We start from the raw sequence: 14,982 nt of genomic DNA on the forward strand, positions 1-14,982 counted from the left end.
TAGCTGTGGAAATAGAGGTTAATAATTATGACCTAATTGGGATTACGGAAACATGGTTGCAGGGTGAGCAGGGCTGGGAGCTTAACATACAGGGGTATTCAGTATTTAGGAAGGATCGACAAAAAAGAAAGGGAGGAGGGGTAGCATTGCTAGTAAAAGAGGGGATAAATGCAATTGAAAGGAAGGATATTAACTCAGTTAATACAGAATCTATATGGGTGGAGCTAAGAAATAGCGAGGGGCGAAAAACATTAATAGGAGTGGTATATAGGCCTCCAAATAGTAAAATAGAGGTTAGGGAGGGCATCACGAGGGAAATTAGAGAAGCGTGCAATAAGAGCACAGCTGTCATCATAGGTGACTTTAACTTACATATAGATTGGACTAGCCTAATCAGTAAAAATAATGAGGAGGAGGAATTCCTTGAGTGTTTGAGGGATGGTTATCTGGATCAATATGTCGAGGAACCAACTCGGGAACAGGCTATATTGGACTGGGTACTGTGCAATGAGAAGGGACTAATCAGTAATCTTGTTGTACGGGGACCCTTGGGTCAGAGCGATCATAACATGATCGATTTCTCACTCGAAATGGAGAGCGAAGAAATTGACTCAGAGACTAAGGTCCTGAATTTAAACAAGGGGAATTATGATGCCATGAGACGGGAACTGAGTAGGTCTGATTGGACAACGTTCCTGGGAGGACTGGAGGTAGATAAACAATGGCAAACATTTAAAGATAGAATGACAAAATTGCAAAAATTGTTTATACCAATCTGGCATAAAAGGAAATCTAAAAAGGTGACTCAACCGTGGATAACAGGGGAAATTAGAGACAGCATAAAATCCAAAGATAGGGCGTATAAAATAGCCAAAAAAAGCGCCAGAGCGGAAGATTGGGAACAGTTTAAGATAGAGCAAAGGAGGGCAAAGGGCATAATCAAGAGGGGCAAAATAGCTTACGAAAACAAGCTGGCGGAAAATATAAAAACTAACTCCAAAAGCTTTTATAAGTATATCAAAAGGAAAAGACTGGTGAAAACCAAAGTTGGTCCATTGCAGTCAGATACGGGGGAATATATAATGGGAAATAAGGAAATGGCAGATCAACTAAATGCATACTTTGGGTCAGTCTTTACGAAGGAAGACACAAAAAACCTCCCTGGGATATCGGGAAAAATAGGGACATTGGCAAAGGAGGAACTGACGCAAATCAATATCTCTAAGGATATGGTGTTAAGGAAGCTAAAGGGATTGAAGGTGGACAAATCCCCAGGGCCTGATAACATGCATCCTAGGGTACTGAAGGAGGTGGCCCTAGAGATAGCGGATGCACTAAGGATGATTTTTCAGAATTCATTAGACTCGGGAACAGTGCCGATGGATTGGAGGGTAGCTAACGTTACCCCACTATTCAAAAAGGGGGGTAGGGAAAAAGCAGGTAATTACAGACCTGTAAGCCTTACATCAGTTGTGGGCAAAATGCTGGAGTCCATCATTAAGGATGAAATAGCGGAGCACTTAGCAAATGGGGACAGGATAGGACAGAGTCAACATGGATTTACAAAGGGTAAATCGTGCTTGACTAATCTATTGGAATTTTTTGAGGGAGTAACTGGTAGAATAGATGGGGGAGAGCCAGTAGATGTGGTGTACCTGGACTTCCAAAAGGCCTTCGATAAGGTCCCACATAAAAGATTAGCATGGAAAATTGAGGCTCATGGGATAAAGGGGAAAGTTTTGGCGTGGATAGGGAACTGGCTGTCAGATAGAAAACAGAGAGTTGGAATAAACGGCTCATTTTCTGAATGGCAGGCAGTAACAAGTGGGGTACCACAGGGATCTGTCCTGGGCCCCCAGCTGTTCACAATTTACATTAATGACCTGGATCAGGGAGTCGGATGCAGCATTTCCAAATTTGCAGACGACACTAAACTAGGAGGGGGGGTGGGCTCAGAGGAAGAGACCAGGAAGCTCCAGAGCGATTTGGACAGACTGGGCGATTGGGCGGATAAATGGCAGATGCACTATAATGTGGACAAGTGCGAAGTTATCCACCTTGGGTGCAGGAACGGGAGGGCAAATTATTATTTAAATGGCAATAGATTGGGAGAGGGGGAAGTACAGAGAGACCTGGGTGTTCTTGTACACCAGTCACTGAAGGCGAGCATGCAGGTGCAACAGGCAGTCAAGAAGGCAAACGGTATGCTGGCCTTCATAGCAAAAGGGTTAGAATACAGGAACAGGGATACCTTGCTGCAGCTGTACAGGGCACTGGTGAGACCACACCTCGAGTACTGTGTACAGTTTTGGTCGCCTCATCTGAGGAAGGATGTTCTTGCCATGGAGGGGGTGCAGCGGCGATTCACCAGGCTGATACCAGGAATGGCGGGAATGACCTATGAGGAGAGACTATGTAGTTTAGGGATGTACACACTGGAGTTTAGAAGATTGAGAGGGGACCTCATAGAAGTGTATAAAATTCTGACAGGTCTAGACAGACTGGATGCAGAAGGAATGTTTCCCTTGGCGGGTGAGAACAGAACTAGAGGACATAATTTAAGGATAAGGGCTAAACCATTTAGGACAGAGATGAGGGGGAATTTCTTCACTCAGAGAGTGGTGAACCTGTGGAACCCATTGCCACAGAGGGCAGTGTACGCCAGCTCATTAAATATATTTAAGAGGGAATTAGATATATTTCTACGGGCAAAAGGGGTTAAGGGTTACGGAGAGAAGGCGGGGACGGGATACTGAATTAAAGGATCAGCCATGATCTCATCGAATGGCGGAGCAGGCACGAAGGGCCGAATGGCCTACTCCTGCTCCTATCTTCTATGTATCTATGTATCCAGTCTGTCTAGCCCGGTCAGAATTTTATACGTTTCAATGAGATCCCCCTCGCATTCTTCTAAACTCCAGTGAATACAGGCCCAGTCGACCCAATCTCTCATAAGAACATAAGAACATAAGAAGTAGGAGCAGGCCATACGGCCCCTCGGGCCTGCTCCGCCATTCAATAGGATCATGGCTGATCCGAATCTAGACTCACGTCCACTTCCCTGCCCTCTCCCCGTAACCCCTAATTCCCTTATCAGCTAGGAAACTGTCTATCTCCGTTTTAAATTTATTTAATGTCGCAGCTTCCACAGCTCTCTGAGGTAGCAAATTCCATAGATTTACTACCCTCTGAGTGAAGAAGTTTCTCCTCATCTCAGTTTTGAAAGGGCAGCCCCTTATTCTAAGATTATGCCCCCTAGTTCTAGTCTCACCCATCAGTGGAAACATCCTCCCCGCATCCACCCGATCAAGCCCCCTCACAATCTTATATGTTTCGATAAGATCGCCTCTCATTCTTCTGAACTCCAATGAGTAGAGTCCCAACCTACTCAACCTTTCCTCATACGTCAACCCCCTCATCTCCGGAATCAACCGAGTGAACCTTCTCTGAACCGCCTCGAGAGCAAGTATATCTTTTCTTAAATATGGAAACCAAAACTGCACGCAGTATTCCAGGTGTGGCCTCACCAGTACCCTGTATAACTGCAGCAAGACTTCCCTGTTTTTATACTCCATCCCCCTTGCAAGAAGGAGTTGGATATATTTCTTAAGGCTAAGGGGATCAAGGGATATGGGGAGAAGGCAGGGACAGGGGACTGAAATTGGATGATCAGCCATGATCTCATTGAATGGCGGAGCAGGCTCAAGGGGCCGAATGGCCTACTCCTGCTCCTATCTTCTATGTTTCTATGACAATCCCCCCATCCCAGGAACCAGTCTGGTGAACCTTCACTGCACTCCCTCTATGGCAAGTATATCCTTTCTTAGGTAAGGAGACCAAAACTGCACACAGTACTCCAGGTGTGGTCTCACCAAGGCCCTGTACAACTGTAGTAAGACCTTCTCTTTTGTTCTTTCCTCCCCTCCCCCCTCTCCCTGCCCCTACACTTCCTTAAAAACCTGTTCCGTCTCCAACTTTTTCCACTTCTGACGAAGGGTCATCGAACTGAAACGTTAACTCTGTTTCTCTCTCCACAGATGCTGCCTGACCGGCTGAGTGTTTCCAGCATCTTCTGTTTGTATTTCAGATTTCCAGCATCCGCAGTATTTTGCTTTCGTAGAATCATCAAATCGTGGAATGATACACCACACAAGGGGGCCATTCAGCCCATCGAGTCCTTGGAAGAGCTGTCCAATTAACCGGTTATTGTAACCGTCAGAGTTAAGCAGCACTTCATGAAGGGGTTGTTCTCCTTAGAGCAGAGAAGGTTATGGGGAGATTGACCAGAATGGTCCCAGGGATGAGGGACTTCAGTGATGTGGGGAGACTGGAGAAGCTGGGATTGTTCTCCTTAGAGCAGAGAAGGTTATGGGGAGATTGACCAGAATGGTCCCAGGGATGAGGGACTTCAGTGATGTGGAGAGACTGGAGAAGCTGGGATTGTTCTCCTTAGAGCAGAGAAGGTTAAGGGTGAGATTGACCAGAATGGTACCAGGGATGAGGGACTTCAGTGATGTGGAGAGACTGGAGAAGTTGGGATTGTTCTCCTTGGAGCAGAGAAGGTTAAGGGGAGATTGACCGGAATGGTACCAGGGATGAGGGACTTCAGTGATGTGGAGAGACTGGAGAAGCTGGGATTGTTCTCTTTAGAGCAGAGAAGGTTAAGGGGAGATTGACCAGAATGGTACCAGGGATGAGGGACCTCAGTGATGTGGAGAGACTGGAGAAGCTGGGGTTGTTCTCCTTAGAGCAGAGAAGGTTAAGGGGAGATTGACCAGAATGGTACCAGGGATGAGGGACTTCAGTGATGTGGAGAGACTGGAGAAGCTGGGATTGTTCTCCTTAGAGCAGAGAAGGTTAAGAGGAGATTGACCAGAATGGTACCAGGGATGAGGGACTTCAGTGATGTGGAGAGACTGGAGAAGCTGGGATTGTTCTCCTTAGAGCAGAGAAGGTTAAGGGGAGATTGACCAGAATGGTACCAGGGATGAGGGACTTCAGTGATGTGGAGAGACTGGAGAAGCTGGGATTGTTCTCCTTAGAGCAGAGAAGGTTAAGGGGAGATTGACCAGAATGGTACCAGGGATGAGGGACTTCAGTGATGTGGAGAGACTGGAGAAGCTGGGGTTGTTCTCCTTAGAGCAGAGAAGGTTAAGGGGAGATTGACCGGAATGGTACCAGGGATGAGGGACTTCAGTGATGTGGAGAGACTGGAGAAGCTGGGATTGTTCTCCTTGGAGCAGAGAAGGTTAAGGGGAGATTGACCAGAATGGTACCAGGGATGAGGGACTTCAGTGATGTGGAGAGACTGGAGAAGCTGTTGTTGTTCTCCTTAGAGCAGAAAAGGTTAAGGGGAGATTGACCAGAATGGAACCAGGGATGAGGGACTTCAGTGATGTGGAGAGACTGGAGAAGCTGGGGTTGTTCTCCTTAGAGCAGAGAAGGTTAAGGGGAGATTGACCAGAATGGTACCAGGGATGAGGGACTTCAGTGATGTGGAGAGACTGGAGAAGCTGTTGTTGTTCTCCTTAGAGCAGAAAAGGTTAAGGGGAGATTGACCAGAATGGAACCAGGGATGAGGGACTTCAGTGATGTGGAGAGACTGGAGAAGCTGGGGTTGTTCTCCTTAGAGCAGAGAAGGTTAAGGGGAGATTGACCAGAATGGTACCAGGGATGAGGGACTTCAGTGATGTGGAGAGACTGGAGAAGCTGGGATTGTTCTCCTTAGAGCAGAGAAGGTTAAGGGGAGATTGACCAGAATGGTACCAGGGATGAGGGACTTCAGTGATGTGGAGAGACTGGAGAAGCTGGGATTGTTCTCTTTAGAGCAGAGAAGGTTAAGGGGAGATTGACCAGAATGGTTCCAGGGATGAGGGACTTCAGTGATGTGGAGAGACTGGAGAAGCTGGGATTGTTCTCCTTGGAGCAGAGAAGGTTAAGGGGAGATTGACCAGAATGATACCAGGGATGAGGGACTTCAGTGATATGGAGAGACTGGAGAAGCTGGGATTGTTCTCCTTAGAGCAGAGAAGGTTAAGGGGAAATTTAATAGAGGCGTCAAAAATCAAGAATGATTTTGATAGAGTAAATAAGGAGAAACTGTTTCCAGTGGCAGGAGGGTCGGTAACCAGAGGACACAGATTGAAGATAATCGGTAAAAGAACCAGAGGGGAGATGAGGAGAATGTTTTTTACGCAGCGAGTTGTTGTGATCTGGAACGCGCTGCCTGAAAGGGCGGTGGGAGCAGATTCAATAGTAACTTTCAAAAGGGGGAATTGGAGAAATACTTGACGGGGAAAAATGTGCCGGGCTGTGGGGAAATAGCAGGGGGGAGTGGGACTAATTGGAGAGCTGGTTCAAAGAGCCGGCACAGGCACGACGGGCCGAATGGCCTCCTTCGATGATTCAGATGAACACGCACTCCCTCCTGTCCCAGTGTCATCTTATCAGAGGCCAGATGTGGTCTTCCAGGAACTTGCAACAGGGGAGAGGCAAACTGACGCTATCGAGTCCCGCCCAGCTCAGATCCTGATCCCACTGTCCACCCTTTCCCCCCTCCCCCCGTGCTTCCTCCCACAGACACCACTTGACCTTACATTTCATAGATTCAGAGAACGGTTACAGCAGAGGAGGAGGCCATTCGGCCCCTCGAGCCCGTGCCAGCTCTCTGCACGAGCACTTCAGCTCGTCCCACTCACCCCCCGCCCTTTCCCCGTAGCCCTGCAAATGTTTTTCCTTCAGGTACTTCTCCAACTCCCTTTTGAAAGCAACGATTGAATCTGCCTCCGCCACCCTCTCAGGCAGCGCGTTCCAGATCCTAACCACTCGCTGCATAAAAAAGTTTTTCCTCATGTCGCCTTTGGTTCTTTTGCCAATCACCTTAAATCTGTGTCCTCTGGTTCTCGACCCTTCCGCCAATGGAAACAAGTTTCTCTCTCTCTACTCTGCCCAAACCCCTCATGATTTTGAACACCTCTATCAAACCTCCTCTCAACCTTCTCTGCTCTAAGGAGAACAACCCCAGCTTCTCCAGTCTCTCCACATCACTGAAGTCCCTCATCCCTGGTACCATTCTGGTCAATCTCCCCTTAATCTTCTCTGCTCTAAGGAGAACAACCCCAGCTTCTCCAGTCTCTCCACGTCACTGAAGTCCCTCATCCCTGGTACCATTCTGGTCAATCTCCCCTTAACCTTCTCTGCTCTAAGGAGAACAACCCCAGCTTCTCCAGTCTCTCCACATCACTGAAGTCCCTCATCCCTGGTACCATTCTGGTCAATCTCCCCTTAACCTTCTCTGCTCTAAGGAGAACAATCCCAGCTTCTCCAGTCTCTCCACGTCACTGAAGTCCCTCATCCCTGGTACCATTCTGGTCAATCTCCCCTTAACCTTCTCTGCTCCAAGGAGAACAACCTCAGCTTCTCCAGTCTCTCCACATCACTGAAGTCCCCCATCCCTGGTACCATTCTGTCAATCTTCCCTTAACCTTCTCTGCTCTAAGGAGAACAATCCCAGCTTCTCCAGTCTCTCCACATCACTGAAGTCCCTCATCCCTGGTACCATTCTGATCAATCTCCCCTTAACCTTCTCTGCTCTAAGGAGAACAACCCCAGCTTCTCCAGTCTCTCCACATCACTGAAGTCCCTCAACCCTGGAACCATTCTCGTCAATCTTTTCTGCACCCTCTCTAAGGCCTTTACATCCTTCCTAAAGTGTGGTGCCCAGAATTGGACACAATACTCCAGTTGAGGCCGAACCAGTGTTTTATAAAGGTTCATCATAACTTCCTTGCTGTTGTACTCTATACCTCTATTTATGAAGCCCAGGATCCCGTGTGCTTTTTTAACCGCTTTCTCAACCTGTCCTGCCACCTTCAATGATTTGTGCACATATACCCCCAGGTCTCTCTGTTCATGCAGCCCCTTTAGAACTGCACACTTTAGTTTATATTGCCTCTCCTCGTACTTCCTACCAAAATGTATCACTTCGCAATTTTCTGTGTTAAATTTCATCTGCCACGTGTCCGCCCATTCCACCAGCCTGTCTACGTCCTCTTGGGGGGGGAAAAGTTCAGCTGCTTTGCACCTCCCGTTAGCACCTTAAGAGGGCGCTAATGGGGCGCAAAGCAACTAGCGCCCGGGCGCGGCGATGTTTGCGCCGCTTGCGAAATTGACCAGACATTTTGCGGCGGCGCTAAACACGACCGCCACGATGTCCTGCGCCGGCAGATCGTGACGCCAGTCGATCGCGCAACGCCCCTGGACCGGATTTTGAGCGGCGCCCCCTGCCTTACCGCCTGCCGCTAGCAACGACGGGTTGAGGGGAGCGTTTTGCAGTCGGGCAGGGACTGGGGGAGCGCTATTTAAAGGCGACCGCTTCCTGCCTTTTTTTTGTCGGTGACATTTTTGCACCACGCATTCTGAGAGAGAGAGAGAGACTTCTGGAGAGATTCAACGCTGTGTGAAGGAGTGTTGAGTACTGAGCAGCACTTTGCAGGTTCATTTTGATTTGACCTTCCTTGCATCGATTTAGAAGAGACTTTGGGGGCTGCACTCTGAGCTCTTTCCCTCGGACCTCTCCATTGTTCTTTCCAGCAGATTTGATGTGCAGGTCTCTCCAGGCCGAGATTCAAGGCTGCAATGAGCAGGATGTGGATGGAGAGCAAGATGAACCCTCCCCTTTAAGAACTGGCCGGCGCCAGTGTGTCTGTGTTCCATTGCTGACTGACATCACATGAGCTCCGCCAGCGCTCTGAGGTAGCGCCTCGCTCCTCGGCGTTAGCGCCTTAAGAGAGGTGTGTAGCGTCTGATTTAGCGCTCCAATCACCTCCAGGGGCGATAGAAGCCAAGTTTGCAGTCGGAGGCGATAATTAGCGCCAGGCGCTAAACTTTGCGCCCGGCCGATAATCGCGCCCCAAACGGGGCGATATTGAATTTCTGATCACCCTTCTCCTCACTCTTCACTATATTTCCAAGTTTTGTGTCATCTGCAAATTTTGAAATTGTGCCCTGATCTCCCAAGCCCAAGTCATTAATATAGATCAAGAAAAACAGCGATCCTAATACCAACGCCTGGGGAACACCACTGAAAACCTTCCTCCAGTCCGAAAAACAACTGATCACCACTTCTCCCCAATATCTGGGAATTTCGTTCCAGATTGATACAGGGCTGTGGGGGGAGAGTGGGGCAGTGGGATTAGTTTGGGTATTGATACAGGGCTATGGGGAGAGAGTGGGGCAGTGGGATTAGTTTGGGTATTGATACAGGGCTATGGGGAGAGAGCGGGGCAGTGGGATTAGTTTGGGATTGATACAGGGCTATGGGGAGAGAGCGGGGCAGTGGGAATAGTTTGGGGATTGATACAGGGCTATGGGGAGAGAGCGGGGCAGTGGGATTAGTTGGGGATTGATACAGGGCTATGGGGGGAGAGTGGGGCAGTGGGATTAGTTTGGGGATTGATACAGGGCTATGGGGGGAGAGTGGGGCAGTGGGATTAGTTTGGGGATTGATACAGGGCTATGGGGAGAGAGTGGGGCAGTGGGATTAGTTTGGGGATTGATACAGGGCTATGGGGAGAGAGCGGGGCAGTGGGATTAGTTGGGGATTGATACAGGGCTATGGGGGGAGAGTGGGGCAGTGGGATTAGTTTGGGGATTGATACAGGGCTATGGGGGGAGAGTGGGGCAGTGGGATTAGTTTGGGGATTGATACAGGGCTATGGGGGGAGAGTGGGGCAGTGGGATTAGTTTGGGGATTGATACAGGGCTATGGGGGGAGAGTGGGGCAGTGGGATTAGTTTGGGGATTGATACAGGGCTATGGGCTGAGAGCGGGGCAGTGGGATTAGTTTGGGGATTGATACAGGGCTATGGGGAGAGAGCGGGGCAGTGGGATTAGTTTGGGGATTGATACAGGGCTATGGGGAGAAAGCGGGGCAGTGGGATTAGTTTGGGGATTGATACAGGGCTATGGGGAGAGAGCGCGTCAGTGGGATTAGTTTGAGATTGATACAGGGCTATGGGGAGAGAGCGCGTCAGTGGGATTAGTTTGTGATTGATACAGGGCTATGGGGAGAAAGCGGGGCAATGGGATTAGTTTGGGGATTGATACAGGGCTATGGGGAGAGAGCGGGGCAGTGAGATTAGTTTGTGATTGATACAGGGCTATGCGGAGAAAGCGGGGCAGTGGGATTAGTTTGGGGATTGATACAGGGCTATGGGGAGAGAGCGCGTCAGTGGGATTAGTTTGGGATTGATACAGGGCTATGGGGAGAGAGCGGGCAGTGAGATTAGTTTGGGGATTGATACAGGGCTATGGGGAGAGAGCGGGCAGTGGGATTCGTTTGGGGATTAATACAGGGCTATGGGGAGAGAGCGGGGCAGTGGGATTAGTTTGGGGATTGATACAGGGCTATGGGGAGAGAGCGGGCAGTGAGATTAGTTTGGGGATTGATACAGGGCTATGGGGAGAGAGCGGGCAGTGGGATTCGTTTGGGGATTGATACAGGGCTATGGGGAGAGAGTGGGGCAGTGGGATTAGTTTGTGATTGATACAGGGCTATGGGGGGAGAGTGGGGCAGTGGGATTAGTTTGGGGATTGATACAGGGCTATGGGGAGAGAGCGGGGCAGTGAGATTAGTTTGTGATTGATACAGGGCTATGCGGAGAAAGCGGGGCAGTGGGATTAGTTTGGGGATTGATACAGGGCTATGGGGAGAGAGCGCGTCAGTGGGATTAGTTTGGGATTGATACAGGGCTATGGGGAGAGAGCGGGCAGTGAGATTAGTTTGGGGATTGATACAGGGCTATGGGGAGAGAGCGGGCAGTGGGATTCGTTTGGGGATTAATACAGGGCTATGGGGAGAGAGCGGGGCAGTGGGATTAGTTTGGGGATTGATACAGGGCTATGGGGAGAGAGCGGGCAGTGAGATTAGTTTGGGGATTGATACAGGGCTATGGGGAGAGAGCGGGCAGTGGGATTCGTTTGGGGATTGATACAGGGCTATGGGGAGAGAGTGGGGCAGTGGGATTAGTTTGGGGATTGATACAGGGCTATGGGGAGAGAGCGGGGCAGTGGGATTAGTTTGGGGATTGATACAGGGCTGTGGGGAGAGAGCGGGGCAGTGGGATTAGTTTGGGGATTGATACAGGGCTATGGGGAGAGAGCGGGGCAGTGGGATTAGTTTGGGGATTGATACAGGGCTATGGGGAGAGAGCGGGGCAGTGAGATTAGTTTGGGATTGATACAGGGCTATGGGGAGAGAGTGGGGCAGTGGGATTAGTTTGGGGATTGATACAGGGCTATGGGGAGAGAGCGGGGCAGTGAGATTAGTTTGGGGATTGATACAGGGCTATGGGGAGAGAGTGGGGCAGTGGGAATAGTTTGGGATTGATACAGGGCTATGGGGAGAGAGTGGGGCAGTGGGATTAGTTTGGGATTGATACAGGGCTATGGGGAGAGAGTGGGGCAGTGGGATTAGTTTGGGGATTGATACAGGGCTATGGGGAGAGAGCGGGGCAGTGAGATTAGTTTGGGGATTGATACAGGGCTATGGGGAGAGAGCGGGGCAGTGAGATTAGTTTGGGGATTGATACAGGGCTATGGGGAGAGAGTGGGGCAGTGGGAATAGTTTGGGATTGATACAGGGCTATGGGGAGAGAGTGGGGCAGTGGGAATAGTTTGGGATTGATACAGGGCTATGGGGAGAGAGCGGGGCAGTGGGATTAGTTTGGTGATTAATACAGGGCTATGGGGAGAGAGCGGGGCAGTGAGATTAGTTTGGGGATTGATACAGGGCTATGGGGAGAGAGCGGGGCAGTGGGATTAGTTTGGGGATTGATACAGGGCTATGGGGAGAGAGCGAGGCAGTGGGATTGATACACTCCACCAATGGCGACCGCGCCAGGGCCCCTGAGCTCTGGAATTCCCTCCCTAAACCTCTCCGCCTCTCTCTCTCCTCCTTGAAGACGCTGCTTAAAACCGACCTCTTTGACTCAGCTTTTGATCACCTGTCCCTAATATCTCCTGATGTGGCTCGGGGTCTGATTGATGCTGGATAAAGGCAGGTTGTTGTTCTTCCTTGAGGATCGAGGGATATGAGGATTGGGGCGGGAGAGTGGAGTTGAGGTCGAAGATCAGCTGTGCTTTCATTGAATGCTGGAGCAGGCCCGAGGGGCCGAATGGCCTCCTCCTGCTCCTATTTCTTATGTTCTTTATGAGTAAGATACATGTTGGGATTGAAGGTTGAGTAACATGACCCAGGCCTGACGAACCGCGACCTATGTTCTTCCTGTCTCCAGGTCCGGCTGCAGACACAGTCTAAGCCGCCCCCAGGAAGCACCCTTCTGTACTGTGGAGCCATTGACTGTTTGAGAAAGACGGTGGCCAAGGAGGTAAGGCTCTTCGCTTCTGCTCGCCCAGCGGTTTTACGTGCGCTGATTTTGCCTCCAGTGTCCTCCGCCATCTCTCCCGAAGGCCCTGACTCTTCCCGGGATGGGGTGGGGGGAAGGCGTTTCCGTGGCAACCAGCGTCGCCAACCAGTCCCAGGTGCGGGCCTCAGGCCGGCGATGGGGAGGGTTCAAGGGTCAGCTCAGGGGGTTCGGGTCGGCTGCCTGTGTGGCCACCACCCCCTCCCCCGCCATCCCCTCCCCTCCCCTCCCCTCCCCCGCCATCCCCTCCCCTCCCCTCCCCCGCCATCCCCTCCCCTCCCCTCCCCCGCCATCCCCTCCCCTCCCCTCCCCCGCCATCCCCTCCCCTCCCCCGCCATCCCCTCCCCTCCCCCGCCATCCCCTCCCCTCCCCCGCCATCCCCTCCCCTCCCCCGCCATCCCCTCCCCCGCCATCCCATCCCCTCCCCTCCCCCGCCATCCCATCCCCTCCCCTCCCCCGCCATCCCCTCCCCTCCCCCGCCATCCCCTCCCCTCCCCTCCCCCGCCATCCCCTCCCCTCCCCCCCCCGCCATCCCCTCCCCTCCCCCGCCATCCCCTCCCCTCCCCTCCCCGCCATCCCCTCCCCTCCCCGCCATCCCCTCCCCTCCCCTCCCCCGCCATCCCCTCCCCTCCCCTCCCCCGCCATCCCCTCCCCCTCCCCCGCCATCCCCTCCCCTCCCCTCCCCCGCCATCCCCTCCCCTCCCCCGCCATCCCCTCCCCTCCCCTCCCCCGCCATCCCCTCCCCTCCCCCGCCATCCCCTCCCCTCCCCTGCCATCCCCTCCCCTCCCCCGCCATCCCCTCCCCTCCCCCGCCATCCCCTCCCCTCTCCTCCCCCGCCATACCCTCCCATCCCCCGCCATCCCCTCCCCTCCCCCGCCATCCCCTCCCCTCCCCCGCCATCCCACCCCCTCCCCCGCCATCCCCTCCCCTCCCCCGCCATCCCCACCCCTCCCCCGCCATCCCCTCCCATCTCCTCCCCGCCATCCCCTCCCCTCCATCCCCTCCCCTCCCCCGCCATCCCCTCCCCCGCTATCCCCTCCCCTCCCCCGCCATCCCCTCCCTCTCCCCAACATCCCCTCCCTCTCCCCGCTATCCCCTCCCCTCCCCATCCCCTCCCCTCCCCCACTATCCCCTCCCCTCCCCCGCCATCCCCACCCCTCCCCCGCCATCCCCTCCCCTCCCCGCCATCAACTCCCCCGCCATCCCACCCCCTCCCCCGCCATCCCCTCCCCTCCCCCGCCATCCCCTCCCCTCCCCGCCATCCCCTCCCCTCCCCCGCCATCCCCTCCCCTCCACCGCCATCCCCTCCCATTCCCCGCCATCCCACCCCCGCCCCCGCCATCCCCTCCCCTCCCCCGCCATCCCCTCCACTCCCCCGCCATTCCCTCCCTACAGACCGAGATTGATAGATTTTTGTTGGGTAAGGGTGTTAAGGGTAACGGAACCAAGGCGGGTGGATGGAGTTAAGATACAGATCAGCCATGATTAAATTGAATGGGGTAACAAGCTCGAGGGGGCTGAATGGCCTCCTCCTGTTCCTGATGTAACAGGCTCGAGGGGCTGAATGGCCTCCTCCTGTTCCTAATGTAACAGGCTCGAGGGGCTGAATGGCCTCCTCCTGTTCCGATGAATGGGAGATAAGGGATTAGCCCGAGTCACTACCTGCTCATTCACTCTCTCTCCTCTCTCTCGCTCTCCCACTCTCATACAGGGCCTCCTGGGCTTATACAAGGGGATGGCCGCCCCCATTATTGGCAGCACTCCAATCACGGCTGTCGTCTTTTTCGGATATGGAATCGGAAAGAAGCTGCAGCAGAAACACCCTGAGGACCCCCTCTCGTGAGTTAGAACCCCGGGTTAAACCAAAGCCCACCGCCCCCCGCCCCACCCCCGGCCCCCGCAAACACTCACACACACCCACACTCACTCACACCCACACTCACATACACCCACACTCACTCACACCCACACTCACACACTCACTCACACACACTCACACTCACACTCACACACACACTCTCACACACTCACACACACACTCACACACACACTCTCACACACTCACACCCACACTCACTCTCACACACACACACACTCACACACACACTCACACTCACACTCACACACACTCACACTCACGGGGCAGTACTGAGGGAGCGCCGTACTGTCGGAGCGGCAGTACTGAGGGAGGGCCGCACTGTCGGAGGGGCAGTTTTGAGGGAGCGCCGCACTGTCGGAGGGGCAGTACTGAGGGAGCGCCGCACTGTCGGAGGGGCGGTACTGAGGGAGCGCCGCGCTGTCGGAGGAGCGGTACTGAGGGAGTGTCGGAGGGGCGGTGCTGAGGGAGCGCCGCACTGTCGGAGGGGCGGTACTGAGGGAGCGCCGCACTGTTGGATGAGCCGTACTGACTGCTCTGTTTCTTTCTGTCTCCTTGGCAGGCATGCCCAGCTCTTTACAGCAGGAATGCTCGCTGGTGTATTCAGCTCCGCTATCATCAGTCCCGTGGAAAGGATCAAGTGTCTGCTGCAGGTGGGTTTTCTCAAGCTGTGAGGCACC

General features: G+C 53.0%; 1 protein-coding gene across 1 annotated transcript in view; it reads left to right on the forward strand.

Moving 5' to 3' along the window:
* Positions 1–14,982, forward strand: part of LOC147086764 (mitochondrial carnitine/acylcarnitine carrier protein-like) — a 34,311-nt gene that overhangs the window by 7,712 nt on the left and 11,617 nt on the right. Inside the window, exons 2-4 of the mRNA XM_085978936.1 lie at positions 12,297–12,389; positions 14,138–14,265; positions 14,865–14,955. Coding sequence (XP_085835062.1) covers positions 12,297–12,389; positions 14,138–14,265; positions 14,865–14,955 — 312 coding nt within the window. The remainder of the gene's footprint in view (positions 1–12,296; positions 12,390–14,137; positions 14,266–14,864; positions 14,956–14,982) is intronic.

Source organism: Somniosus microcephalus, unplaced genomic scaffold (genome assembly GCF_052327205.1).
Source record: "Somniosus microcephalus isolate GS21.2 unplaced genomic scaffold, FLI_Smic_1.0 unresolved_chr7, whole genome shotgun sequence".
NCBI lineage: Eukaryota > Metazoa > Chordata > Chondrichthyes > Squaliformes > Somniosidae > Somniosus > Somniosus microcephalus.